Source organism: Neurospora tetraspora (genome assembly GCF_033439725.1).
Source record: "Neurospora tetraspora strain CBS 560.94 chromosome Unknown B0H65scaffold_4, whole genome shotgun sequence".
NCBI classification, from domain to species: Eukaryota; Fungi; Ascomycota; class Sordariomycetes; order Sordariales; family Sordariaceae; genus Neurospora; species Neurospora tetraspora.
In genome coordinates this window covers 4772278-4799684 of record NW_026944386.1, presented here as the reverse complement: position 1 = coordinate 4799684, position 27407 = coordinate 4772278, and the positions used below count along the sequence as shown (strand labels likewise).

Below are 27407 nucleotides of genomic sequence, written 5' to 3'. Positions count from 1 at the left end.
TCTCTCGGAGTGTGGGTGGCTTGTCTTGTGTTGTCCTCTCCTCAGTCAGTCACTCTTTCTCCAAAACATTCGGACCCCGCAGCTGAAAACTTTCCATGTCACCACCACACCTCGTCGTCCCCAACCGCCCATTCAATCCATTCGGAGAAGCACAGTGCCAAGCAACAGCTGAAGACCTCGCGGTACTTTGTCGTGTCCGCAACATGGGCTGACTTGTGACTCTTTGGCGGTTTGGGTTTATGCCGAAAATCACTAGTCGACGCCACTTGGGCATTCTCGACCAGCCCTCGCCAACCCGCGATCCCAATATGCGCTGGGTGCAGATTGATGCAGCGCTTGTGCAACTGCATGTGCAACCGCATGAAATGGCACCTCAGCCTTGTCGGTGCATTCGCAGCAGTCAGTTCGGCCTGCATGGAGAGGACTCGAGGGGGTGTGTCTGGACTGGACGCTTCATGGTTGCTGAGCGCGACGAGGACGAGGAGGGGGCGGCGGCGGCGCGACTGGGAGGGGGGAAGGTTCGGTACGAGCAGCCACGAGGGGAAGCTGAACACCTTGCCGGCCCACGATAGGAAAGGCTGCGATTGTGGTGGTGATGTTGGAGAAAGATTGGGCTTGGAAGCTTCCTTGAGCTCACTGTCAATTGAACACCAGAAGAGGTCATATTTGCGCTGCACTCTCCGACGAGTTGAACACTCGGTCAAGTTCTATGGACCGCGAGGAAATCGAACAGTACTACCGCGACATACCGGTACCGAAGGAATCAAAAGTCAACATGTCCTCCCTACCGACTCGCCCTCCCCCTCCCCCGCCAATCTCCCTCTCCGCCTCCCCAGCTTTTCCAGGCACCCCAAAGAGAGAGGTCTCGCCCATATCAACAACAAGAAGAAGCGAGGACGACGTGGATGAATGGGATGCCTATGATGATCCCCAAGATACCTTGAACGAGGCCGCAACGCCGTCCAGAACCGATAGTCCCCCCGGGTTTCCCAATTTCTCCTCGGCAAACATTCCTACGCCAGAGACGCGCATGGTTGTTGCCCTCGACTATGGAACGACTTTTAGCGGGATTGCCTACCTCTCTGTCGCTTCGAGACAAAAGGACCAGGACCTTGATGCGCTTGCCGATGACATACGGGTGCTCCAAGGATGGCCAACACACGAATCCGAGAAAGTCCCTTCGGAGATTTCGTACTCACCTTCGCCAAAGGGATGCCGGCAATGGGGGTACGACATCGATGACAACTCCAGAGTCCTCAAGTGGACCAAGCTGGAGTTGGAAGAGACGAGGAATCGAAGTGCTGAGCTAAAGACATTGGCTGAGACGCTTTACGGCATCCGATTGCTTGACTTGAGCGAAGATGCTGTCATCAGAAACGATATTCCGCGGCATTTGGCCAAGGAGCCAGAGGATATTGTCAAAGATTATCTCGACAATATTGCTGAGCAGACTCTGGAAGAGATTTGCACCCAAGTTGGAAGAAGGGTTGCTGACAATATCCCTATCGACATGGTGATCACACATCCTGCTGTAAGTCAACAAAAGAACTGTCGCCTTTTGCAAGCCTCTAGACTAACACCGACAGAAATGGTCTGACAAAGCCCTAAACTCAACATACCGTGCCGTCCGCGCCGCCTTCAAGGCCGACCTCTTCCCCAAAATCCGTAACTTCTCCTTCGTCTCCGAACCCGAAGCCTGCGCCCACTACACCCTACGAGAAGCCCTGCGCGAGGACCGTGTAAATTTTCGAAAGAATGACTGCTTCATCGTCGTCGATGCCGGTGGTGGTACCGTTGTACGTCCTCCTTCCCATCATTTTACATCCTCGCAATCTAACAAGACCAGGATCTGGCCTCCTATAAAGTCGTAAGCCTCGATCTTGACAAGAAGCAGTTCAAGCTCGAACAAATCGGCTACCCAATAGGCGACAAATGCGGCGCCACATGTATCGACCGAGCATTTGAGCAGTTCATCGAACAAAAGCTGGGGCCGGAGGACTGGGAGAAGCTAATAGAGACTGATTCGCAAGACCAAGCGACTGGCGGACACTCGATTATCAAACCGAAGCTGCGCATGCTACATGGGAGGTTTGAGGGGATCAAGCATCAGTTCGATGGCAAGGATCAGAAGCTCGGGTTTCCGATTCAGTTACCACGAGGAATCGGTACGACAGATGATGAAGAGCGTGGAATCATGAATGGTGCTATCAAGATTACTGTGTAAGTGCTGCAATTACTTGACAGCCTGTGGGAATCCATACTGACAACATCAGTGACGACCTAAAAACCATGTTCAAACACTCAGTCGACAAAACCCTCGTTCTCATCGGGCAAGCAGCCACCCACATCCAAATCATCCAAAAGCTCAAAATCCGCAAAATCTTCCTCTCCGGGGGCTTCGGCCGCTCCCCCTACCTCTACGAGCGCGTCAAAGCCTGGGGCATGACCACCGGTATTCAAGTCGACCGCGGCGACGACTGCTGGTCCGCCGTAACGCGGGGCGCCATCATCAAATCCCTCGGGGTACACACCTCGCTGCCCCCAATGATCCGTCCCTGCCCACGGCACTACGGCATCAAAGTCCGCACGCAATACGCCCCCTACAATTCCCATCGGCCGTCGGACGTCGATGTGGATGTGGAAGGAGTCAAGTGGGCGACGGATCAGATTCGGTGGTTTATTAACAAGGGGGACGCCCTGTTCCCTGGGAAGCCCATGGTATCGACGTATGATTGCCATTGGAGTATGAAGGCTACGCACTTTCCTGCGCAAAATGGGACCGGGAGGGCTCCGGCACAGAATCTGGGGTTGATGTCGCAGCGATTTGACAAACGGGGTGGTGCTAATAGCATGCCACCACCGCCGCCGGCGGAGGTCTTTAGAGAGGTGGTGTTTGTTGCGTCGAGTGCGGATGAGCCGCCGACCAGGTTTGCTGCTATCAACAAAGGTTTGTTATGCGTTGTTGTCGCTTTATACCACATTATTCCTATTTCCCCCCCATCTTACCCCTTACTTCTAGAAACAAAACTGACAGTGAGATAGGCCGAGACACAGTGGTCACGCTTAAGTGTAACTTGACCAAAGTCCCAGAGACGCATAGGAGTGAGTTCACAAATAAGGAGGTCGGAAAGTTTTACAAGTTCTGGGTCAAAGTGGAGATTCATGTCACGGAGAAGTGCGAGGTCAAGATCACGAGTGGCGGGAAGGTGTTGGCGAGCGCGGAGGTGCCGTTAGGGGAATCTGATATCTCAGTGTGATGAGGCACAATGTTGATGATTTGAGGGACGGAAGTCGGAGTGAGCTGGAGTTCACGATGGAGAACCAGTGGTATGGGCAGGGGATACGTTTATCTGAACATCTTAATTTGGATTTCTGCAATGATACCACTGCATCAAAAGGCATTGTTCGGAAGTCTAGACTGGATAATGGGTACCCGTTCCGTAAGGAAGCTTCCTGTTCACATTTTGATTCTGTTCTTCGTCTCTGCCATTGACACTTCAATTCACAAGCTCGGGAAACATCCAGGGACACAACTGAAGAATCGCCTGCCGATAACACCACTTACACACTCATTCCCTTTTCGGGATGCTCTGCGAGACGCCAGGTTGATAGCCAAGACCTCAGCCCTTCCATTCTTTCCCTTCCCCTCATTCAATCAACTGCAGTCCCAATAAACTATTGTTCAATGTCAGAGTCTACCCAGCAAACCCAATGAGACCCTACAAGCCAATGTAAGCCACACTTTATCACTTCCTCTTCATTCGTTCGCTCCCAGACCACAGCCGAGCGACACAGTGCGTCTATAACAATCGATACATCAAGGAACTTTGGCCAGAAGCTGAACACCACCACTTTATTGATACGTAGCCCATATCCGATCCAGGACTGAACCTCACTAGACATTCGTCCAATGCAAAGCGTGCTAGACAAAGCTTTCTTCACGGAATGCGTTGCCAACTCACTCGGCTGTGCGCTGAGCCAGGACGGAAACGGGGTAAAGCCGACAGCTTACAGGACGGGGTGGGTGGTCACGATGCTGATGGTGGTTGTCTGCGAAAGCGCCCAGGATTCACGAGTGTGCCTAAATCGTGGTGGTGGAAAGCCGAGTCGGATGGACTGGAGCCACATATGGTAACGTGAGTGCCTGGGGCTAGGTCGGTGGCTGCTCCTTGATTGACGAGAAGGGAAGTGGGAAGCGTTGGCTGTGATGCTTTATTGTCGAGTCCCGCCGCTGCCAAGTTGAGAGACGGGCTGAGTTCATGTTGGACGCGCTGAATATGACAAGGCTCTACCTGTTGATGGGTGTTAATCTCATAAGAACTTGGTTTTTTTGATCTTCTTTTTGGCTTTGGGATATAGGGATCTTGTGGACTTCTCAACCTGGCCCTGTGTAAGTTGAATCTGCTCTGCTATGCGTGCTGAAAACTCTCTTCCTTTTGAAGATCTTGAACTGATCATCCAAACCAGAACGAAACTCAACAGTTACGTCTGGCTGTAAACTCAATTCGCCATTCCAAGCCATTTTCACAAGCACTGAGGCGTGTTTTGGAGACAGTTTGTGGAAGACATCTCACGATCATCTGCGCTTTCCATCTGGGCCATCAAGAAAACTCCCAAGAAGCCATCGCGACACTCACGTTTTCCTCGCCAACCAAAGCCACAATTCAAACAAGAATAACCCCAGAACCTCAAAAATGGGCGGCTCCCTAAAACTCCGCAAAGTCTTTGGACTCAAACCCAAATCCTCCTCCGCCAACCTTCAACCTCAACCCATCACCCCCGACAACTTCAACAGCAACGATCTCAACGCCAACGGCATTTACTCCAACAACGGAGGCTACCACTCCTACACTCCCAATGGCTCCTCCGCATTTTCCTCCAACAACTCTGGCCAGGCGCCCGGCTTGAGTTCTATTTCCGAGCTGCCAGCAAATGAATACGGAAATGGGTACACCCATCACGCCCCGCCGCAGCATCAGGGGCAGCAGCACCACCGGGGCCATGACCACAACAGAATGTCCCTCCCGGTACAGGCCAGACCCGGTCCACCGAATCCGCAATACCCTCATGATCCAAACGCCTACTACCAGCATCATGATCGAAGCAGCGGCAATCTGTCTCCTCAAGATGCTGTCCACCAAAGTGGCGGCAATCGCGACCGTCGCAGCGCCAGCCTTGGTTCCCGACTGAGTCTAAGCAACTTCGGCAGTACAAGCAGCAACAGCAGTCTCGGGAGAAGCAGCGTGACAACCTTGTCCACCATGTCCTCCGCCGCCACTTCCCCCGGTCCCGGTCCCGGTCCGGCATCTCCTCACCATCTGTCGCACACCCAATCCCAGGGGTATCTAGCAGCAGCCCAGCCCAACTCCCCTCGCTACCCAGGCCAACCTGTTCACGGTCAAGGTCATGGTGGACAACCCCAACCCCAAGAACATGAACAGGCTGCTGCGAAACACCGTAACTTCACCAACCCCCTCTCTTCGTCAAGACACAGAACCACCGGAAGCCAACAATACCCCCCACAAACTCAAACCCAAACCAACGTCCTCCACAAACATGAACCCGCCGTGCAACCCCCCTACCCCGTTTCCGAGCGCGGTTCCCCCCCTCCCCACGGGCACTCCCGCTCCTCCGGCTCTCACTCCCAAAACCTCCAATCCTTCGCCCACCGCACCTCCCTCCACCCCGGCATCCCCAAGTCCTCCTCCAACTCCCATCCCACCCAACCCCAACCACACAATCAAACCCAAACCCAAGCACAACAACAAACCCCCTCAGCAGCCGACATCCGCCGCACCACCAAACTTTTACGCAGGATGTTCGAGCTCCGCCTCGAACAATGGGCCCTTAGCCACTCCCACGAGTCGGACCAGCACCTGGTTCACGAAAAGCGGGGACAGGTGGACGCCGTGTTGGCGGATATCTTGGGCAACGTGCGGAGTTGGGGGACAGGCGGGCGGGAGAACTGGACGGAGGAGGAGTGGGATGATGTTTGTCTTGTTAGGGATGTTTTGGGGGAGATGAGTGCCCCTGGTGCCCCTGGGGGGGTGGGGATGGGGGTGGGGATGGGGTATGGAGGGGGTGTTCCGGTTGAGGTTGGGGGAGGGGGAGGGATGGGAGGGGGGAGGAGGTGGTAAAGGGGAAAAGGAAAAGGGGACAAAAAGTAAAAGGGGAGGGGAGGAGTGGGAGAAGAAGGACGGAACAGGGCGAACATGACTGAGATACTTGTTGGCAAAATAGTTGAGTGAGTATAGGCGTTCAGTAGGTGGTCACATACCCTTTTCGTTTCGTTGGATATCTCTACAAGGATTGAACAAAGATCCAGATAATGATAAAACCCGAAATACACGGCGTTCGAGAAAACTCCAGGCACATACATGTACACATACCAAGCATACCTACCTATTAGGGCTATTGATAAATTGACCAAAAAAAGTTGTCCGAAGGTGCCCGAGGACAGGTTCGAACGACCGTTGCTTCTAAGGTAGATAAGAGGGCAGTCACAAACAGAAGTGGCGCGTCGGACGAGGAGATTGAGGAGTCAATACGTGCAATTCAGAGAACCATGTCATTGTAATCTCCAACGCGTTGCCTGGTATTGAACAACCTAAAAGGCATTGTGATGGAAGAACCAAAAGAAGGAAGCGGAGAAACCGTAACAGGAGAAGGGTGGTAGAGAAAAAAAAAAAAAAAAAAAGGGAAGCAAAAAAGTTGTCCGCCCGTCTCTGGGATCGAACGAACCGCTTCTACTAGGGAGATCGACAGCCAGGAGAAGCTAAGCATCTGACGACTGAACTACCGTCCCCACGGTGGTCTGATGACTGTAGCTTCCACACACAGACCTTAAGTACTGCGTGGGTACAGGTAGCTATCAGACTTGGTCTTGGCTCCCCGGTACAAAAGACTGTTTGCTCATGGCAGGAGCCTGCCCGGAGCTGGAGCCGGTCCATACCATTCACTTGGGACGAGATTCAAACCCATTCACTCCGGTTTCTCGTGACCCTCGGTGACCTGCACTCCCATTATTGATAATCACATCCTCAAAGCAACGGACTCAAACATCAATAACCGCTGAAGAAGCGGCTACATCCACTCGTTGATATTACCACTACAACTAACACAGTACTACCGTACGACTACATAACATACAAAAAGAGAAAAACTTGTGGCAGCACTCAGCTAGCCATGCTGGGGTAGATAGACAGACAGAGAGTAACAGAAAAGAAATTGAAAGATAGCGTAGCTTCCATGTCCCGACAGGACAGACGGGACAAGACAGACAGGATATTTGTTAAAAGGAAAATGAAAAATGATAGAGGTATCAAAACGACTTGACCGACTTGACTTGACTTCTTACCTAGTACGCAACGCAACTCTTTTCGTTGCCGCAACCACCCAACCAACCAACAATCCCTAGTTCACATGTTCGTCCATATGAGGTCTTCCTTGCTTCCTTGCTTTCACACAATATGATCGTATGTCTCTAATCCTTTCGATATTTGGCGTCGCCATGGCTCGCATTATTTGTCTTTGCACTGATCTGACCATTAAATCACCTCGCACCTAGCCTCGCAGAGTCTACTTAAGACTGGCTAGCAAGGTAGTTGGCGGCCTATGACAACTTCAGTTAGTATACCATCAACTCTGCGAACTCCCTCAAGCCGGAAAGGACAGTAAGGCCACACCCTACTCCCATCCTGGATCAGTGTAGGAACAACTCACCCTCTCCAAATTATAATCGTACTTCTCCAACGCCTTCACCGCATCCTGTCTCGAGTACCCCATACTCGTCAAGTTCTTCACAATCGGATCATCGTGTTCCCCAGACTCCGTCAACGCTCTGCCCGGTGCTGGCCTCTCCTCACCACCCTCCTTCTTTTGCTCCTTGCCCTCACCCTCCTTCTGCTCCCCACCAGTTTGGGCTTGCGGGTTGGCGGACGACCCCGGTCTCGGCGTCTCCAAGCTCTCAAACGGACTTTGACCACCCTGCTGAGCCTGGCTTCCCTCATCAAGACCCGCAAAGATAGCATCCCAGTCATGGGCATCCGCCTTTGGCGCAGCAAACGATCCTTGAGACTGAGTCGCCTGGTGGGAAGGGATAAAGTCGAAATCACTCTTGGACTGGCTAGGCGGGGGAGAGCCGAACTGGCTACCGCTGCCAAAACCGTCATCTCCGAACCCAGAGCGGGAAATGTTGGCGAAGTCCTCTACGTCGTCGGCGGAGCTGCCTTCCTTGGCGTCTTCGAGGTCGGCGAATTCATCATCTAGGTCGTCGAAGGCACCCTTGGAGGATTGGGAGGTAGCAGCAGGAGGTTGGGCAGTAGCGGGGACAGCGGTAGCGGGGGGTTGAGCGGTAGCGGGGACGGTAACAGTAGTGGTTGAGGTAGGAACGGGAGCAGCGGCGGGAGCGGGAGAACGAGTGCCCCAGATATCGTCGAGGTCGGCGTTGCTAGCGGCGGCGGCGCTGGTGCTGTTGTTTTCGTTGTTAGATACCTCTAGGGGAGCTGGAGAAGCTGGAGATGAGACAGGGGCAGTAGTGAATGAGGATGTCTCGCTGTATAGCGGATCGGATCAGTCTTGCTGTTTCGTTGTACAAAACTGGGGTATACAGGCAAATCAAAACTGAATAAAAAAGACACCAACCAAAAGAGCAAAACGAAAAGTATCAAAGCGAAAAAAGCAGTACTGGAGCGTATTTACCTGGCAACTGGCTCAGCAGCAGCCGGCGCAGCAACTGCTTCGGCTTGACCGGCCTCAGCGCTCACGGGAGGCTTGACCGGAGGGCTAGCAGGCGCGAAATCATCATCAAATCCAAACCCGCCCTTCGCCTCACCCGCCTCGCTCTCCGAATCACTCTCATCGTCCCGCTCCAGCTCAGAAATAGGCGGGAACTCCGAGTCAAACTTGGAGAATCCACCAGCCTTTGCAGTCTCCGCAGCAGCAGCGGGCTTAGCATTTGAGTTCTTAAAGCTAGCGAACGCAGACTCGAAGTCCTCCTTGGCTTTAGCGTCCGTATTGACAGCGAAAGGATCGGCCTCAACGGGGGCGGCTGGGGCCTTAGACTGGCTAGTAGTGGATGCAGGCGACATGGGACGGTTGGAAGTAGCAGACTGGCCGGTCTGAACGGGCTCGATGGGGAGAGCAGCAGCAGCAGGAGTCTGATCCTGGGATCCATGACGCGAGGGGGCACGAGAACCGCTACCGCTGGGCTCACCGAATGGGGAGAAGGCACCACCAGGAGCAGCAGCGCTCTCAGCAGTGATAGTAGGCTGCCTTGAAATTGTAGGCGAAGTGCTGCCCGGCGTAGCGAACGACCCCGAACCGAAACTACCGGTCGACGTGCCGGTATTCTGCGCCTTGAACGCCGCAACCTGGGGAACAGGAGAAACAGCAGCAGGAGGTGGCGTCGGGCTCTGGATAGGGGCGTTCAACGAGGGGCCGAACACATCATCGAAACTCTGTCCGCTCATCGACCTCGAAGCGAACGCAGCGCTGATGTCCGCACTTCCCGTCCTCCTAAAGAAGGGGTTGTTACCACTTGCAGTGGACAGGGCGGGACTAGTGACTTGCTGCACCGGGCTAGCTTGCCTGGCGAGCTCCGCCTGCCTAGCCAGTTCCTCCTTCTCCTTATTAAGGCCCTCAACTTCATTTTGTAGCTTTCCTTTCTCCCCCTCCACCGTGCTCAACTGCTTCTTGTTGATAGCCACCATTCCCTTCTGCTGCCTGGCCTCGCTCTTCAACTTCTCAACCAGCGGCTTCAGCTGAGCGATCTCCCCGTTTACCGTGCGAATCTTCTCCTTCAACGAGGCGTTCTCCTGCTGGTCGGCTTGCAAGCCAGCAACAACAGTGCGGTGCTGGTTCTGCAGTTCGAGATAACTGGCTTCGATCATGGCGAACTCGGTCTGCAGCTTCTTGGTCTCCGCCTTGGCAGTGTTGAGCTGTGTCTCGAGAGCGCGGACGTCCTGGGCTTCCTTTTCGTACAAGGCGCGCAGCTGAGTGAGGCGTTGTTCAAAGTTCTTCTTCTGCTGACTGGCTTGGCTCAAATCGTTCTGGGTGTTAGTTCGCTGGGTCTGGACATCCTGAACCTGCTTGGTGAGCGAGCCGATTTGGTTTGAGAGGTTGGCGAGCTCAGTAGTCTCGTTGGAGAGCTTGTTGTTGACTTCGGGGTCGGCGTCACCCAGCAAATCGTCTTCAACTGTTGGCGGCAGCGGAGAAGCTCTAACACTACCCGCCGGTGCCGAGCTGTTCGAACCACCGGTAACCTGCGTAGTCAAACCGCGACCAAAAGATGACGAAGGAACAAACGGCCTAAAGTTCGAGCCCGTCGCAACGGGGCGGATAGGCGAAGACGGCGCAATGGGACTAGCACTGTTGCCGAACGGATCGACCGATCCACCCGTAGCGATAGGAACCTGCACCGGAGCCGGAGCGGCCGCAGGAGGCTGAGGATCATCCAGACCAAACAAGTCTTCCAAAGCCGAAGGCTTCGGCGCAGGGGGCTGCGGGCGAGGGGGCTGGAAGCCACCAGTAGCAGTCTGAGGGCGACCCTGCGGGGCGCGCATGCTAGGAGGAATCAAGTTAGGAGGCAGAGTAGTAGGTAGAGGAACCTGACCGGGCTTAGTCCTCTGCTCTCTGATCAAGTACATAGCAACGGCGAACTCGTCCCGGGTGAGACGACCAGCCGAGTTGATATCCGCAAGGTCCCAGATCTGAGCAAGCACATCCTCGTTGAGGTTGGACTGACTAAAGAAGAGCACGGCCTCCTCGCCCGTGATGAAGCCCTTCTTCTGCTTATCCAGCTCCTCATACAACAGATCGAACCGCGCCTTGTCTGCCGGGTTAATCAGCCAATCGCCAGTCGGTTGCGCGGGAAGTGGCGGACGTCCCAGCGGGCTGCCAGTTCTCGTCTGCGTAAGTTGCGCAGGGCCGGTAAGGTGTCTAGCAGCGGGCGGAAGGGGCGGAGTAGCGGTCGTCGGGGATCGGCCGGGCGGAGGAATCCCGCCAACGGGGGCGCGTCTCGTAGCGGCTTCGTACAGCGCGGCAGGAAGGATGGTGGGCAAACCGCGCAGCGCACCCGTCTTCATCGAGGTAAGCAAGTGCATGGCAATGACGAACTCGGTCAGCACCAGCGCACCACGCTGCTCCGTATCGGCCAGCATCCAAATTCTTCCCAAAATCTCATTAGACAGTCCCGACTTCTCAAAGATCTGCTTCGCCTGCTCGCCGGGGAGCATGTTTCCCTGCAGCGGTTGTCTCTCGAACAGGGCCGAGTACTGGGAGACCTTCTCGGGGGTCAGGGGCGGGATCCGGATGGGGCCGGAACCGGTGGCCTGCGGGGAAACCATAGCAGCAGGCATCGCAGGCGACGGGGCCGGGCCGGGAACGGGGGCGGGGGCGGGAGTCGGGGTGAAGCCGTCAAATCTAGGAATCGGACCCTGCGACAGGGCGAGCTCGGGGGAAGGTTCGCGACCGGCTTGCGCGTGCCCGATAAGCCGCAAGACGACGCCGAAGCCTGCTGGGGTGAGGAAGCCCCTGTTTTCCTTGTCGGCGATTTGCCATATCTGTTTTCGGGGAGAATACGTCAGTTGTCGCACGGCAGGTGTAGCAAGGGGAGACAATGACTGACCTCTCCCAAGACGCGGGAATCCAACTTTGTCCTTTCAAAGAACTTGACAGCCACCTCGCCGGTGATGACTCCAACGGCATCGGTATCGGCGGCGCGGAAGAGCTGGCCGTAGACTCGCTTCTCCTCGGGGGTGAGGTTCAAGTTGGGGACGCCTGGTCGCATTGGAATTAGCCCTATTCGATACTAGTACATGGGAGACTGAGGAGAGGCTCACCAGCATCGGGATCAGAAGCCATCATGGGCAAGCTGTACCCTCTGCGCAGAGGACTTATGTATTATGGTAATAGGTGACCTGGTTACTGGGACCAGCTACCGTCGGTGATTATCGTCGTCGGATCGGGTTCGTATTAACCCAATGCTTCTTTTCCAAAGTATCCGTACAGGTGACAAGATGTCGGGTCTCAGGGCGGAGGTTGTTGTTGGTTAGTTGTTGGTGGAGATATCGACTGGGAACGTCGGGATGCTTGGGCGGGTGTTCCGAGGTGTTTGGGTTGCCGGGTCGCGGAAAGGGGAATGACGCCCTGGATGATGTCGCAACAAGGGAGTTGGAGAGAATGTTTCGGATTGATGACACAAGCACAAGGGCAATCCGTCGAGGTCGGGTAGAGTGAAAAGAAAGAAAGAAAGAATATTAGGCTGCTAGTACAGTATGGCTATGGTGTCTGGGCCAGATTGCTGCCTCCTCTCTGCCTCTGTGATTGTGATCTGGTGAGGTTGGCTCGGTTGGGAATGCGACAGTGACTTCCACAGCGGGCGCTACAGAGCTTCGACCCGCCAAGATGAAAAGTGGACCTTCTTGAAGCCAATGTGCTCCACCCGCAATGTGCGCTGCTGGGTCTAGCGGCTGTTAGTGCCACAAAGTGCGGAGTCGGTCATCTGGTTGGCCTGCACAGCGGCTGCACAAGGAATATTCTGTGATGCAGCCGTGCATTTGTGCCCATCATCCAGATTATCGATATCGAATGTATAAGAGGCCATACCTATGTATAGTCGATAATCCATCTCAGCCTTGTGATAAATAGGAAAACCTACATTTGAGGTTAAAACTATACCCAGCTCTTTTCTGTAACCGAGGTCCTCACATTCCCTCACCCTCGTACAGTGTCCTCCCTCCCGTGGCAGTGACCCCCATCTTCATCTCCCATGTTTATCCCAACCTAACCTCCAACCAACGAACGTCCCGTCCAACCACAATACCACTCACGATGCACAACCACAACTACACCAACCCATTTCCACACCACCATCTTCGTTGCGCGTCTGGACGCCACATGGTGGTATATCCCTCATGCCATGTCTGCATACTGCATTTCACGACTCTAACTTGCTGGACTTGACCACCTGAAGCTATTGGAATTGGAAATGGGTGTGATCTGACAAGAGCTTACACAACCCTGTTTAGACCAGTCACACTCTAAATCTACTCCTTGCGACACCACTCTCCAAAGACATCGTGTACACCAATACTACTTCACTCAATTAAAAATGGCTATCACGTTTCAGTCTAACAAGAAAATAGTTTCAACCTCAAGTCCTCAACTGAAGGCCACATCAAAACTGACATCCGCCATGGAATAATAACAACGAACCCATCATCATCACCATCCCTATAGCAAGACGTCTAATGCGCACCCATTCAAACAACTAACAGGAAGCCACAGTCAAGGGCTCCGTGGGTGTTTGTATATCTCTTCATTCCGAATCCATCAACATCTTCGTACCAACAATTAACGTTTCACAAGCAGCGTATCCCGTACACTGTGTTGCTGTACTTGTACTTGCACTTAGTACTCGGCCTCGACCTCCTCACCCTCCATCGAGTCGGCGGCAACCTCCTCGTAATCGCGCTCAAGGGCAGCGAGATCCTCACGAGCCTCAGAGAACTCGCCTTCCTCCATACCCTCACCAACGTACCAGTGGACGAAAGCACGCTTGGAGTACATGAGATCGAACTTGGAGGAGAGGGCAGACCAGGCCTCGGCGATGGCAGTGGTGTTGGAAAGCATGCAGCTATTGTCACAGTTAGAACTAGTCATCCATGCATACAGGCATAAGAAAAAACTTACACAGCACGGTTAACCTTGGCCAGATCGCCGTTGGGGACCTGGTGGGGAGGCTGGTAGCAGATACCGAGCTTGAAACCAGTAGGGCACCAGTCGACGAACTGGATGGTGCGCTTGGTCTTGAGGGTAGCAACGGCAGCGTGGGCGTCGTTGGGGACGACGTCACCGCGGTAGAGCAAGCAGGTGGCCATGTACTTGCCGTGGCGGGGGTCGCACTTGACCATCTGGTTGTTGGGCTCGAAGCAGGACATGGTCATCTCCTGGACCGAGTTGGCCTCGTGGGCGGCCTTGGCAGCCGAGATGACGGGGGCGTAGGCGACGAGAGGGAAGTGGATACGGGGGTAGGGGACCAAGTTGGTCTGGAACTCGTTGAGATCGACGTTGAGGGAGCCGTCGAAGCGGAGCGAGGCGGTGATGGAAGAGACAACTGAGACAAAAAGTTAGTCTAGGAAAATCACACACGTCATAGATCCAAATCATGACATACCCTGAGCGATCAGACGGTTAAGGTTCTCGTAGTTGGGGCGCTCGAGGCCGAGGTTGCGGCGGCAGATGTCGTAGATGGCCTCGTTGTCGACCATGAAGGAGCAGTCGGCGTGCTCGAGGGTGGTGTGGGTGGTGAGGATAGAGTTGTAAGGTTCAACGACGGAGGTGGCAGTCTGGGGAGCAGGGTAGACGCAGAACTCGAGCTTGGACTTCTTGCCGTAGTCGACAGAGAGGCGCTCCATGAGGAGAGCACCGAAACCGGAACCGGTACCACCACCGAACGAGTGGAAAACGAGGAAACCCTGGAGACCGCTGCAGTTGTCGGCAACGCGGCGGACCTTGTCGAGAACATGGTCGATAAGCTCCTTGCCGACGGTGTAGTGACCACGGGCATAGTTGTTGGAGGCATCCTCCTTGCCGCTGATCAAGTGCTCGGGGTGGAAGAGACCGCGGTAGGCGCCAGTGCGGACCTCGTCGATGACGTTGGGCTCGAGATCGGCGTAGATGGTGCGAGGAACGTATTTCCCGTTGCCTGTGTTTGTATTTGTAAGCTTCTGTTTCGCGCGTTGTGCTAGGCAAGGGCGCTATGTACCGGTCTCGGAGAAGAAAGTGCTGAAGCCGTGGTCGGGGTCAGCGGCCTTGCGCTCCTCGGTGAGGTAACCATCGGGCTGTGGTGTCGTAGGTTAGCATCTTGTGCGGATGGCGGGGAGAGATAAGGTGGGAGGGATGGGGGCAAAGCTTACCTGAATGCCGTGCTCAAGGCAGTAAAGCTAATGATAGGGTTAGCCTTCTTTGTCCTGTGTATAAAAAGAGGGCGGTCGGATGTTCCATGGTTCGGTTTTCGGTGCTATCATGGACAGGATGTGTCGCGTGTGGTGGGGGATGACGGGAGAGGGCGACGATGACCTACCTCCCAGCAGGAGTTGGCGATCTGGCAACCAGCCTGGCCGACTAGATGAGGAAAGCAACGTTAGCATGCTGTGTTTATCTCGACGATAGATGAGTAGGCGGATAGATGGTGGATGAGGCCGATGATACGCCAGCTTTGGGTGGGCGACGGGTTCACGCTGGCGGTGAGGCTGCTTTTTCGCCAACAACGCGCACGCCACTATGGAGGCGAACAGGAAGGGCGGGATAGGTGGGCGAGAAAGCGGTGATTCAGGAGATGGAAGCTGTCGACGTACCGTTCAAGCTGATAATTTCACGCATTTTGGGTGGTTTGGTGTGTATTAAAGAAGTAGTAGTAGTAGAAAGAAGTGGAAAGCAAAAAGTTGTCAAGACTCGAAAGACGGCGTCGCGGTGGGTTGTTGGAGAAAGGGCAGCGATGCGGTGGATGGGATGGATGGGATGTGCAAAATTGAGGATTTGGCGGGCGGCGGATTCGGAAGTGGAAGTGCCTGATGGGCGAAGCACAAGAAAGTGGACGTGCTCGAACTGGCCCGTGGTGGGGAAATTTCGATTGTTGACACCAGCCTGCCCAATGGGGGAAAGCGTCAACGAACGACTCGTGGACTTTTAGCGACAGCGACGACCATTCAGTTAGAGGGGGTCCGTGCACCGTGCCCCCTTTGGCCCCTCGTTGTCCGCCACCAGGGGCATCACCACCCGCTCGCTGGCAGGTGGTTACTGAGTGGTTGCCGTGGTACCGTCTTGCACTGTTCCGCCTGTTGTTCTTGCCCCTGGACTCCCCCCCTCGGACGGCCGGTCCAGAACTCAACTTCGGATTTGTAAGTTCGAACATCGCCAGCCACCGCGTCAGGGGCAGCAACATAAGTCCGAGGGTTAAATTGGTTTTTCTTTTCTGGAAACTTGCGGTGGAGAAAGCTGCTGCGTCTTGGTGCATCTACCGGGTACCTGGACGACAACATGAATTGACTTTGACAACGTGGAAAAGGAGGGGATCACGGAAGTGGTATATGCATGCATAACCCATGAGGATTTGCACCGGCTATGGAGTAGATCCATGTACGGTATTTTAACCCCTGAAATGCTCAACCATCTGCTCGGTAACGAGAGTGGTATCTGGACTGGCTTCTTGAGCATCACTCAACATCAAAACATTCAGCGCATAGGGCGTCTCAATTGGCAGCCATTATTGGTGAATTGGTTTGTCTTTGGGTACGGACGAAAGATCGTGAGTGACCCAGTGCCGCAGCATTGGACCTGCAACATACACGTTCCTGCAGTAGTTGAGTGATCGGGCAGACATCAGTTGTACAAACAGATGAACGTCAACATTGAAGTCAGATTGGGCTCAGCTGTCTTTGTCTTTGTCTTTAGATTTCCTTTCTTCACTTCAGAATCTTTACTGCTTCGCTCCTTCTGCCGCCTTGTCCCTCTTTTCACTTTCCTCCTCACCAACCTCTCTTTGACCCAATGCTCAACTCCGACTGACCTGCATTTAAAAAAGACGACAGCGTAGACTCGCAACCATACTCAAACACTCCGTCTTGCTGGTCACCGTCATCGCCATCTCCATATCCTGAGACCCCCGGAGTCCGGTTTCTGGCAGCGGACGACATGCCCCGGCGTCTTCGACTCTGCCTGGCCGCGCGATGTGTGCCAGTCGAGTAAGCCTCCTCCTCCCTAGCTGTCTTGAGCTGACTCTCGCAGACTCCATAGCCTGTTGAGATCATGTAGACGTCTTCTTCCGCTGTGCTTGGGTCAATGTGGAAGGCCGGCCAGACAACGCTCAAGAGATCACCAGGGCCAGCTGCGGTACTGGCGGCAGCAGTGGCGACGGTTGATGCCATGGTGAACGTTCTGGCTCTTGACCTGGATGGTGATGGTGAGGTCGATAGCCTATCAATGTCGTGAGTAAAAGTGACGTTTGAGGAAGACATGACAGGGGATGACTGCCCGTTTCCCATAAACGGTTGTCTTTGCTTGGGGCTTTCGAGATATTCGCCGGGATACGTCTCATCGGGCAGCTCCTCGCTCACCACAACCATGGATGACAATGGAAGTAGACGGTAAGCTTCCGAGCCTGGTACTACCCAGTCATCAGCCGAGTAGTGTACCTTGTCCTCCAACTTCTGCATATAATGCCAAAGAGAACAAGCCTTTCTGCAGAAACGGTCCAGGTGGTCCCTGAAACGAACTCGTTCTGGCTCTGACAACAACGGCCCAACGCAGTCATCTACACTGGCTTTCAGTGTCTCTACCTTGGCCTTGACCTTCTCCTTCCACACGTCCTTATCAATGGAGCCAAGGAGAACAGAGCGCAGATAGGCCTCTTTGGCGGGATCCATGGTTTTGAGCAATCTGGTAAACTCATCGTTGGCACGGGGGTCCTCGAACAAATACGTCGGCTGAAAGACGTGCTCTTTTAGCTCGGCGTAAAGGACAGCGAGAACAGCGACGCTGCGCATCTGCTTGGCGGCGACAGTGTTGGATAAGGGCAGTGGAATCCGGGCTTGGTGAACAATGTTGTGCTTCTTCAGTTGATCCCACAGGGTCACGTTGGCTAAGGAAGACTCGGGAAGGTCTGCCCCAAAGAATTTCTTGGCTAGGTCGCAAGCGAGGTCGAAAATCTTGGTGAAGCGAGAGGTTCTGGATATCGTTGTCGTCAGATTGATGAGCAGACATGGGGAAAGGGGGGCAGCTCACATCTCTTCCACTCGTGTAGGTTTCAGCGGCATTGAGAAGTTCTCCAATTTTCTGAGCTCTTGCCTGTAGTGATCAAGATCTCTTCTGGTCATCTCCAATTCTTGCTCGATGGCTTCCCTGTCTTCGGTCTTTTTGCGTTCTTCCTCGAGACTTTTGGTAAGATCCTCGATTTCGAGTTCCGCCCTTTTGAATGCGTCTTCAGCCCTGGTTGTGTTTTGGGCCCCTTCTTTGAGCTCATGTGTCTTGGCGGTGAGTATTGAACCAAGGTGGTCGGCCTCCTTCTGAAGAGACTTGACTTGTTCGTCTTTCTTTAGCAGGTCTTGGCATGATTTGTCCAGTTTTGCTTTGGTGTTGTGCAGGCTCTCGAGGTTCACCTCAAGAGTTGTCGTGAGCTTTTTGACTTTGTCGCGGAGCTCAGCATTTTGGTCGGAAATGCCCTTGAGCTTCTCGTAGGATGTGTGCGTGATGATGTCTTGGAAGAGCTCCGAGACCACCTTTGCGTGATCTATCTGACTTGAAGACATATTGGGATTGGGCATGTTAGCTCTGGAAGCATTGAAACTGGGACGGGAATGGACGAGGGAACAGGTAGTGATGGGCTTATACGGAGTTTTGACTCGTACAATTTCCCTGGCGATCCAGCAACGAAGCAATGGCATTGTTTGCCCGCCTTTGCTTCGCTAACCCCACAAAGTTATTGTGTCTTCCATTTCGAGGCAGGAATCCGTAATGTTGGCACCTCTGGGAGGAGGAAAGGGCATGGACTTCACCTCAGAAGCGCAAACTGAGGGCCTCGCGCATAGATCCGCCACCTAAGACTGCTGACAAAGTCCATGATACTGGCTGTGAGAAAGCACCAAACGTCGAAACGATCAAGGAATCCCTCATTTCTGATGCCAGGTCCCAGTATCGGCGTTTGACCTGGTCTGGTCCATCCATGCTGAGCGAGTGTTTGGTGCTGTTGCGGAAGCAGTCAACCGCTGCCGAAGCCCGAATGACGATGTCAACTGCAGTGTGACATGGTCACACCAGACGGGATTTTCGATTCGTGGCCAACCACTCTGAAACTCTGAACGCTCGCCTGTTTTCCACTTTCATTGGGGAGAGCAGGCTTCTGCTGACCTTATCTTGGTAGCCGAATGGCAGAAACCGGAAGGTGCGAAGGCGAGCAGCAACAGGAAAGAGCCAGCGAGAAAGGGAAGGATCACGACCTGCTTCCTTCACAGGATTCAGCAAGTTCTCGTAGGACGCTCTTCCTCTCATCCCCACCCAGCGTGATGTTTCGTCGGTTTCCATGTTGCTCCTTCTCCTCGTGAATGCTCTCCAGTCATGAGTGGGCACCTCAACCACCACCAATCCATCAACCCTCGTCAACTCCATAGAGGTAGTCCCTCCTCTCCTCCAAAGACACATGATGGTTTCCGTTGTTCGATATAGACCCCCCTCCACAGCATTGACCTCGAAATTTGCCCAATCGCATTGATTCCAACGTCCCCAGAACCAGGCGCATAGATTGCTCCGAGACAAGCCTCCCTTACAGAGACGAGCGCGCCAATTATCAAAGAATGAGACGAGGCCGCTGGGAGTGGCTTGAATCCCAATGCAAGCAATCAATTACCATCCCAAGCCCATGGTGACAGGACATGGGGAAACACAAAGTCGAAGCAGGTGAGATCTGACATGCTTCCGTTTGTGTTTGGGGACACTGCACGATGCCTGATGATGCCACAGAAAAAGGTACGTACCTCTACAGTAGGACAGAGTGGACAGCTGGCCAAGCCCCGATGACAGCTGATCCATAATTGCTTGACGGCCCGCTGCGGGTGTGCTAACGGTTAAAAAGCGGGTCACGCCATACCGCTTTAGGTTAGACTTTCACGGGGAGTTAACTTCTTCGTTGCAATGACACGACACGACACAAAGACAAAATAACCAGACAGTCCCCCCGGTGCCGCGCTGACGGGACTTCTAATATTACGACCCCTCTCTCTTATACATTTCATCACATGTAACAATTCTTCCCCAAAGCGGTTGCATCCCACTTTGTAGACCATGGCCGTTGACGATCCGTGAAACATTTCTCATTATCATTTCCACTTTCCTTTGCTGAAAGTCCCAAGTACTGTTCGCGCCGGCTCTAGACACGACTTACACAAAGACGAAGAGGCTCACTTTGTAATGCTTCCAACCTCCACCAATCACGGACAATGAGCTTATTCAAACCGTAATCCAACTACTTCACATCCGCCACGACAATCATCTACGATTTTTTGAGCAACTTGTACTGAAAGCAGCTAGCAATGACAAGCTCAGGGGGTGATGTTCACTCCAGAAATGGTGAACATGGCGTATCATCCTTCTCAGCTTCTTCACATCAACGGATAGTTCACATACCGAATATCCTCCCTCATGAGCGAGTGTTTCCCATACAGATTGGCTCTGAGCTCTTTAAGCTGTCCGGTGCCTCATTATCTTCCGATGGTGTGTCACCTCATCCCCCTTTCCCACACTTCACACACAACTAACACACTCACAGCCCCCTCCTACTTCTCCCAATACTTCCTCTGTCAACTCAAACGAGCCTCCGACGCCGGCCAAGACCCCTCCACCGCCATCCGCACCCTCTACATCGACCGCGACCCCGTTACCTTCAAAGACATCTCCCTGCACCTTCAGGGCTACCACGTCCGGCCCCGGGACGCCACCCACTTCGTCCGTCTCTTCGCCGATGCCCAGTTCTACTCCCTCCCCAAACTCATCTCCCAGCTCTACGAGGAACCCATCCACATCACCATCGGCTCCACCCCCTTCCAGATCCCGCGGGACATCTTCTCCCTTTCTGGACCCGGGAACACGCCAAACTTCTTTACGCTGGGGTTTGCCATCTTTTTCAGCAATCCCGAGGATTTGTTTCCCGGTTTGGATAGGGAGGGACTTATTCGTCCGCCGTCAATTGTCCCGCCTAGTGTGCCGAACCGCAGCGCCGAGGTCTTTGAGGAACTACTGCATATGTTGAGGGGGTACCCGGTCAAGATAAGGGATGAGACCCATCGCCAGGAGTTGTTACGGGATTGTAGGTATTTCAATTTCAAGAGGCTAGAGCAAAGTTTGATTCCGCATGAGAAGGGGTTCAATCAGGCGAGGGGACGGGAGGAGATTTTGCTGAGGTTGAGAGACATCTTAAAGAGCGGGATTAGCGTGGTGAATGAGCCGGTGGTGGGAGATCCTTTGGCGGGGTGGGTGAATTATGCCAGGCCGTATGTGGATGATAAGCCGATGGAACTCGTTCTCGAAGTCGGCGAAGAAGGCACGCGGTTACACTTTGGACCTGGAGGAAAGGAGTTGAGGGCGGGGTTCTTCAGGGACACCAAGACGAGAGTGGCCAAGTTGTTCGAGGTCGTCGCTACCAAGCTCAACTTACCCTCTTCCACGCAGCCGTTGGGGCTATTAATGGCAAAAGGAGGGAGGAGTAGCGAGCCGCCCACGCCAGGACACACTCCTCTCAGCGAAGACCTCGTCCGAGTCATCCTCGACCCCGAAGCAAGCATAACATTAGACGGCCAACCCTGGACGCCGCCAGACGACTCTAATCAAAATACCTACCCACTACCCGCACACGAAGAAACCACAATCAACACCCCCGGCACCACCACCATCCCCGCAGTGCCCTCCGTCCCATCCGTTCCTTCCTCCGCCGGCGGCGGTCCCTTGACAGCCGAATCCCCCCTAGAGATATCCAACCCCTCCACCCCTCAACAACAACACCAACACCAACAAACATCACCCGCCGAAAACCCCCGCAAACGCCGACGCCTCGACTCCAACCCGCCGCCCTTCGGAGTAGCCACCGTTCCAACCTCACCGCTAGGCGGCGAGGAATGGATCGTCAAAACCGGCCAGTGGCGGCTGCGTATACAATCGGTCACGACGAAGAATCCGAATCCCAACCCGGCCAAAGCGTCGGTGGAATGTTGCCTGGTGGCTGTTAAACTTGATGCGCTGAGCAGCGAGAGGAGGAGGAATGAGAGGAGGGGGTTTTTGGGTGGTTAGGAACATGAGGGACCTGACTGACATGGAGGTGAGGTCTGAGACTGTTGATGTGGATAGGGATGCAGACGGGAGGAAGATGCTTGGTGAGATCAGAGAATTGATGCGAACTTTAGGGGGAGGGGGACATGGGATGGGGTAGAGCGTGATTGGCGAGATCAATGGGACGGGTGGAGGATGAAGATGCAGGAAAAGTCAATGGAAGAGAGTTGACTAGATGGGGTTATATCGATGACATTGGATGGCGCGCTTTATACGGTCTGTTCTAGGAATTATGAGCATACTTACAGTATCACTAGATGCAATGATGTTCGTACAAGAGACACAGCATGTATACTTGGTCATTGCAAGCTTCTCGTGGCAGGTGTTTGTAACTCTGTCATTCTTTGCAACTTGAATCTTGGTTTCCTACTTGGTAGAGGTTCAAGCAACAAACCTGCCAACTGTAGCTGATACCCAAACACTTCCAAACCAGCCATTCCAAATTAGATCTCCAGTCAACACCAACACCTGTATAATTTATACAAGGTGCCAAAGCGTTGATCAAGCCCTCCTACTTCCATCGCACGTTATCGACCGGATACTGAAGACACACCCAAAACGCCATCGAAGCCACCCTATCCAGATCCAGCCCCTGTCTTTTTGCTTCGCTCAACCATTGTTTGAGTGCTTTTTGATGTTCTACTCTGACCAGAATCCAAGATCAACCGCTGCAACGCAACAACGCTTGTCGCATTTCCGTGAAGCCCAATCCGAATATCAAACGCCAGAAGCACATGGTCGCAGTCAAACCAAGGGCCGCGGAGCCAAGATGTCGACGAATCATTTTGTATGCTTTCCTCCGCTCGCTAGTCCGACCGTAAATTCTCAGATGTAGGGAGCGTTGTTCCTTCCATTCTTTTCTCGTCACCAGCCGCAGTCAACGTTTGTTGTTTTGGGGTTTTGTTGAACACCCTGTAGCGCGAAGCGTGTTGTTCGATCTTTGATCCGGACGGCCGGGCGGCGCTGTTTGCTTTCCTGTCGAGGTCGAGTTGTTCAAGAATCAAGTCGAGTCGGTTTAGGTGTCATGACGGCCGAGTGCGGGTTGTTCGCATGGGCGAGGGGCGGCGGAGGATCAACGGGCTGATGGGTTGGCTTGGTTGAGTTTGTTCTTGTTCGCTTGGTTGGCTGGCTTGCCGTACAGCATGACATGATCTTGATGTAGGCAAAGACGACGGGCTGGGCTCGAGAAGACAATCGCCATGTTGTGAACATTGTTGGTTGTGTTGTGGGTTTGGTCGCGAGTTGAAGTTGGAATGGGCCGGTGTTTCCCTAGCCCTCGGCTTCGGTGTAGGGACTCATGAATAAACCGTTGCGAGCAACTTCTAAAGTCCGCGCCATTTCTATTTCTCTTTCGGCTTCGTAGTCCACCTTTAAGCAGAAACAGCAATAGGCGCCGCGGCATCCGGGGCCTTAGGGAGGTTATCCTATTAACGCATCGGTTAGCCACCGTACTCTTAAGACTTGCATTCTCTGCGATTCCGTTCTCGCGAATCCTTTCTGCCCCCCACCATCTTTCCACCCAGTCCCTGGCCAAGAGAAAAGGGCGATACTCACAAGCTCAAAAATGACCCTAACCATCAAGCTACAGCTCGGGCAAACGGCAATGTCCTGACCGTCCTGGAGGTCGGCGAGCGCAATCTCGAACTTGTCGCCGCATGGGCAGGGGTACGAATACGTCTGCAGAGCCGGGTCGTAGGTCATGTCTTCGATTTCGACTTCGTCGTAGATGGAGTATTCTTCGTCCGACATTTTGGCTGGTTTGGTTCCAAGAAAGTTTGCTCGGTTCGGGTTGGTGCGGGGAGGATGTTGACGGGCGCTAGAAAGTCGCGAGGTAGGAGTGATCCTTTGGAGATGATGGCGGAATGGAAAGAGTTGGGGGATGCTGGGTGAGGTTGAGGTTTGAAGTGGGAAAGTTGAAGGCTGGGGACAAAAAAGAGTCAGCGCGGCGAGCGGGACAAAAGTGTGGGGGTGGGTCGGTGTAATTTACAGTATGGTACGCCAAAACTACCGATGCGTGTAAGTCAGGGCTGCGTAACTATTAACGATTTCGTATTGCTACGTTATTCGTATTTCCAGAGCTTCCTCCAATAGCTGAGGCCAACCAGTAACCCACGCAGAGCTATGCCGTCAGTCTCCATAGCAAAACCTTCGGAACTTTTAAGGGGGAAAAGGGTTCAAAGGCTTACCAACGCTCGACACCGTTTCTTCCGTTCATATTGAAGGAATTTGGGAATACAAGGAAGCTGTCACTGGTTGCACAGCTCTAGACTTGCTCTCATAAGGTCTTGTTACAGCTTCTGTTTTCAACAAGGCCTCATGGCGCAACGGTAGCGCGTTCGACTCCAGATCGAAAGGTTATCCGTTCAAATCGGGTTGGGGTCATTTACAACATCTTTTTGACTTTTCGCGGTTCATGCATCCGCGATCAGCAACCATTTCTTTTTTTTTTCTTCCTTTTTGCATTTTCGAAGTGGTGATCAATCTCCTGACATGATTCACCATTTTTTTTTTCCGCAGGTGTCGAAGATTTCGAAACGAGTTGTGACATCTTCCAAGACCGAGGAAAAGAAACTCATTATTAACCCTTCGTATATGTACAATACTCCATATTACGCCTCCTCATGCTTCTCCTCCTCCTCCTCTCCATCATCACATACCCTCCACCTCAAGAACTTTATCTTCGCGAAGCTCCCATCCCCATCGCCTACTCGCACCGCTGCCCACACTGCCTCTGTGATTGTGGTTGCCGAAACCACCATCACCACCCAAGTCCACTTTCCTGATGCCGTCGTTGATGTTGATGTGCCTCCATACCTACTGCCTCCTACTCCACCTCCGCCCTCTCCAGGAACTCAATCCCAGACCCCTAACATCTTTCAACCACCACCATCCTTCCCCTGGTGTTATTGCCCTGATTTCAACCTTCTCGCCAACACATCTCCCCTCGTCCAATCCTCTCCTCTATCGGAACTGGATGCCTCACTCACACTCTCCAAGAATATCTTCACCCCAACCACCACGAAACCAAGAAAAAGAAAATCAGCAACAACCACTGCCCCATTTGTGTTCAACAATCAACAGTAGCGTGTACTCAACATCATGATTTGTGTATAACCACTACCACCATACCATCCATCTTCTATTCCACCTCCCATCACTAGGCACTAGGCAGTAGACACCACCATACCACGGAACATTACAACAGACACCACACCACATCATCTCCTCGCTCACTCACTCACTCACTTAGTGACTCAAACAACCCAACAACACCCACAACCAACACCCAAACTCGTAAACCAAGAACAAGAAAGACAACCCCAAAACAGCACACAAACAAAGGAAAATACTCAATCACCAAGAAAGTAAAAGGAAAACCTCTTCACAACAAAGCCATTCCCGCAGCCGCAAAAACTCCAAGCCCAACCGCCGGTCCCTGCAGCGGCACCTTTCCAGCCGCGGCGCTAGGCACCGTAGACGCGGTGGAGGTGGAGGTGGAGGTGGTGACGCCCGAAGTGCTGGAGGAAGAGGAGTAGACGGTGGTGGTTGTGGAGGAGGTGGAGGTGGAGGAGGTGGTGGGGGTGACTGTCACGACGGCTTTTTGTGACTTATTAGTATGGTGATAGAGAGAGAGAGAGAGTGGAGGGATTGAAAAGAGTTATGTGAAGAGAATGCAGATGAGAAAGGGGGAAAAAAGCGTGAGGGGACAAATGATGAAGAGCAGGAAAGAGGGGAATGGGTAATTTGGTGATAAGTTAGAATCCCAGAGGGGGAAGTGAGTGAACAGGAGGGTGAGGACGAGGGGGGAGCTCCTCATGGTTTCGCTTGTGCTCATTCCCATGCACAACAAACTCCTCAGGAACAACAGGAGGAGGCAACGAATGAACAGGACGAGGAGGCTGAACAGGAATAGGCGCTCTTGGGGGAGGAAACGGAGGGAAAGTGACCGGAGGAGGTTGTTGATGGGGATGACAAGGAGCTATGTTACTATCGCGCTCAACCACCACAGCATCCCGTTCCCGTCGATTCAGCCGGTCGATCCGACTCCGGCCCCCCTTGACAGCAGGCGGAATACCACCTGTAACGCGAGGCGGTGACGGGAATTGGAGCATGCAAGAGGCTAGACAAGACTGGAGGGGCTCGTTTGGAGGAGGTGCTGTGACAGAAACGCAAAACAGTTGGGATGTCTGCTGTGATAATAAACGAGAAAAGACCAAAGTGATGATTGGGAATGTGAATAGGGGGGAAAGGGGGAAAAGGCAGTGAGAAGGACGACGGACGAAAACAAGACAATGTGAATAGGGGGGAAAGGGGGAAAAGGCAGTGAGAAGGACGACGGACGAAAACAAGACTTACTTGAAGAAGTTGAGGTCGGCGTGCTCACAAAAACACTGGTAACAGTGGTTTGAGCGGCGACGAGGCCGGCAGTGCCGAGAGCAGCGAGGAGAGTTGAGGAACGCATTTTGCTTGGCTTTAAGACCGGTGGCTTGTTTTGGCTTTGGTGTTTTTGTTTTGGTAGCGAGTGAGTTGATCCTCTCGGTTGGCTTGTCTTGCTTAGCTTTGAGGAAAACGAGAGCAGGAAGGAGGATAGCGTTGAGGGAAAGATAAGATGACAGAGAAACGAGGGGAGAGAACGGCTAATAAAGGCTAGATGAGGGGAGGCTGGAGAGGAGGGGATCAGATACCAAGCCGCCGGAAGATGTCTGGATGATGAAAGAGGAGCTGCACTGCCGCGGACGACAACATGTGAGCTGAGTCAAGTTCAAGGAAGGCTCTGTTCTGAGCAAGCCCAACGCCGGATGAACACTTGGCTCACTTCTGGAGTGAGGTCATGATGGCCCAACCAACACTGGAGCTTCGTAACCCCTTCAGGGAGTTGAGCACAACATAATGCTGACACAACTACGCAATCAACAGGGATGTTCTGTTCCTCCGAACCAGGGCTCCTTAACTCATTAGGTTCTGCCTTCGGAGCGGGGAGATGGTCTCCGAGCATGCTGTAACTCGCAGGCCTCGCAATAGCGCCAACCTCTTCACGTGCTCTCCGGAGCTGAATACTTGGGATGTCGGAGTTGGAGAAAGGAACAGGCGCGGAGTATTTATCGCAGTCCAGCATCCTGAGAAGGCGGTGCAGCGAGGTCTGACCGCCGGTGCTCGAGCCTCCGGGCCAACTCTCCGGAATCCTAGCAGGCAAGCGGGTTTCCAAACCGGGCAGAACTGGTCGAGACGTTGCTTTGAGGCCTCCGAGTATATGCAACCCAGAAGCCACAAACACACCTCAACACCATCCCGACCATCGTCATCACACAGCCAAGTGCTTTGTCCTCTGAACATGACAACCTTGATGTACATCCCCCAACATCAACAAAGAAAAGAAACGACTAACCAGGCACGACAGACAAAACAACAGGGAGCAGGACTTTCGCCGCTGAGATGAACACAAATCTATTCATCGCTAAACTTTTACCATCCTTGATATCAAACCCATACAAATGACATTCGAAAAACCATCATCTTCCACCACATAGATTCCC

At 53.4% G+C, this 27407-nt stretch overlaps 8 protein-coding genes and 1 non-coding gene across 9 annotated transcripts; 4 read left to right on the top strand and 5 right to left on the bottom strand.

The window, feature by feature from the left end:
* Nucleotides 1-775: 775 nt before the first annotated feature.
* Nucleotides 776-3257, top strand: B0H65DRAFT_509353 (uncharacterized protein; the record flags this gene model as incomplete). The annotated part of the gene is made up of 5 exons (XM_062828306.1): nt 776-1531; nt 1587-1796; nt 1847-2220; nt 2274-2947; nt 3043-3257. The coding sequence occupies 5 exons, from the start codon at nt 776-778 to the stop codon at nt 3255-3257; spliced, it is 2229 nt and encodes a 742-aa protein (XP_062682358.1).
* A 1168-nt stretch (nt 3258-4425) lies between these two features.
* On the top strand, nt 4426-6577 carry B0H65DRAFT_575020 (uncharacterized protein; the record flags this gene model as incomplete). Its single annotated transcript, XM_062830607.1, has 2 exons — nt 4426-6047; nt 6437-6577. Exons 1-2 carry the CDS (start codon nt 4695-4697, stop codon nt 6575-6577), a joined length of 1494 nt encoding a protein of 497 aa, XP_062682357.1. The 5' UTR covers nt 4426-4694.
* Nucleotides 6578-7582: 1005 nt separating this feature from the next.
* On the bottom strand, nt 7583-11862 carry B0H65DRAFT_426860 (uncharacterized protein; the record flags this gene model as incomplete). The annotated part of the gene is made up of 5 exons (XM_062824656.1): nt 7583-7612; nt 7723-8554; nt 8701-11561; nt 11627-11778; nt 11841-11862. 5 exons carry the CDS (start codon nt 11860-11862, stop codon nt 7583-7585), a joined length of 3897 nt encoding a protein of 1298 aa, XP_062682356.1.
* A 1548-nt stretch (nt 11863-13410) lies between these two features.
* B0H65DRAFT_443059 (tubulin alpha chain) lies at nt 13411-15384 on the bottom strand (the record flags this gene model as incomplete). The annotated part of the gene is made up of 7 exons (XM_062825612.1): nt 13411-13636; nt 13693-14116; nt 14177-14707; nt 14768-14843; nt 14919-14945; nt 15086-15126; nt 15360-15384. The coding sequence occupies 7 exons, from the start codon at nt 15382-15384 to the stop codon at nt 13411-13413; spliced, it is 1350 nt and encodes a 449-aa protein (XP_062682355.1).
* An 889-nt stretch (nt 15385-16273) lies between these two features.
* On the bottom strand, nt 16274-19164 carry B0H65DRAFT_575005 (uncharacterized protein; the record flags this gene model as incomplete). The annotated part of the gene is made up of 4 exons (XM_062830606.1): nt 16274-17727; nt 17785-18297; nt 18597-18742; nt 18907-19164. 4 exons carry the CDS (start codon nt 19162-19164, stop codon nt 16530-16532), a joined length of 2115 nt encoding a protein of 704 aa, XP_062682354.1. The 3' UTR covers nt 16274-16529.
* Nucleotides 19165-19718: 554 nt separating this feature from the next.
* B0H65DRAFT_525871 (uncharacterized protein) lies at nt 19719-22179 on the top strand. The gene is made up of 2 exons (XM_062828847.1): nt 19719-20265; nt 20321-22179. Exons 1-2 carry the CDS (start codon nt 20085-20087, stop codon nt 21832-21834), a joined length of 1695 nt encoding a protein of 564 aa, XP_062682353.1. The 5' UTR covers nt 19719-20084; the 3' UTR covers nt 21835-22179.
* A 1064-nt stretch (nt 22180-23243) lies between these two features.
* On the bottom strand, nt 23244-23622 carry B0H65DRAFT_425465 (uncharacterized protein; the record flags this gene model as incomplete). The annotated part of the gene is made up of 2 exons (XM_062824577.1): nt 23244-23297; nt 23428-23622. 2 exons carry the CDS (start codon nt 23620-23622, stop codon nt 23244-23246), a joined length of 249 nt encoding a protein of 82 aa, XP_062682352.1.
* Nucleotides 23623-24183: 561 nt separating this feature from the next.
* B0H65DRAFT_t259 lies at nt 24184-24255 on the top strand. Its single transcript has one exon. It is a non-coding gene; the product is annotated as a tRNA-Trp (tRNA).
* Nucleotides 24256-25628: 1373 nt separating this feature from the next.
* B0H65DRAFT_443054 (uncharacterized protein) lies at nt 25629-26335 on the bottom strand (the record flags this gene model as incomplete). Its single annotated transcript, XM_062825611.1, has 2 exons — nt 25629-25852; nt 26230-26335. The coding sequence occupies 2 exons, from the start codon at nt 26333-26335 to the stop codon at nt 25629-25631; spliced, it is 330 nt and encodes a 109-aa protein (XP_062682351.1).
* Between the last annotated feature and the right edge of the window lie 1072 nt (nt 26336-27407).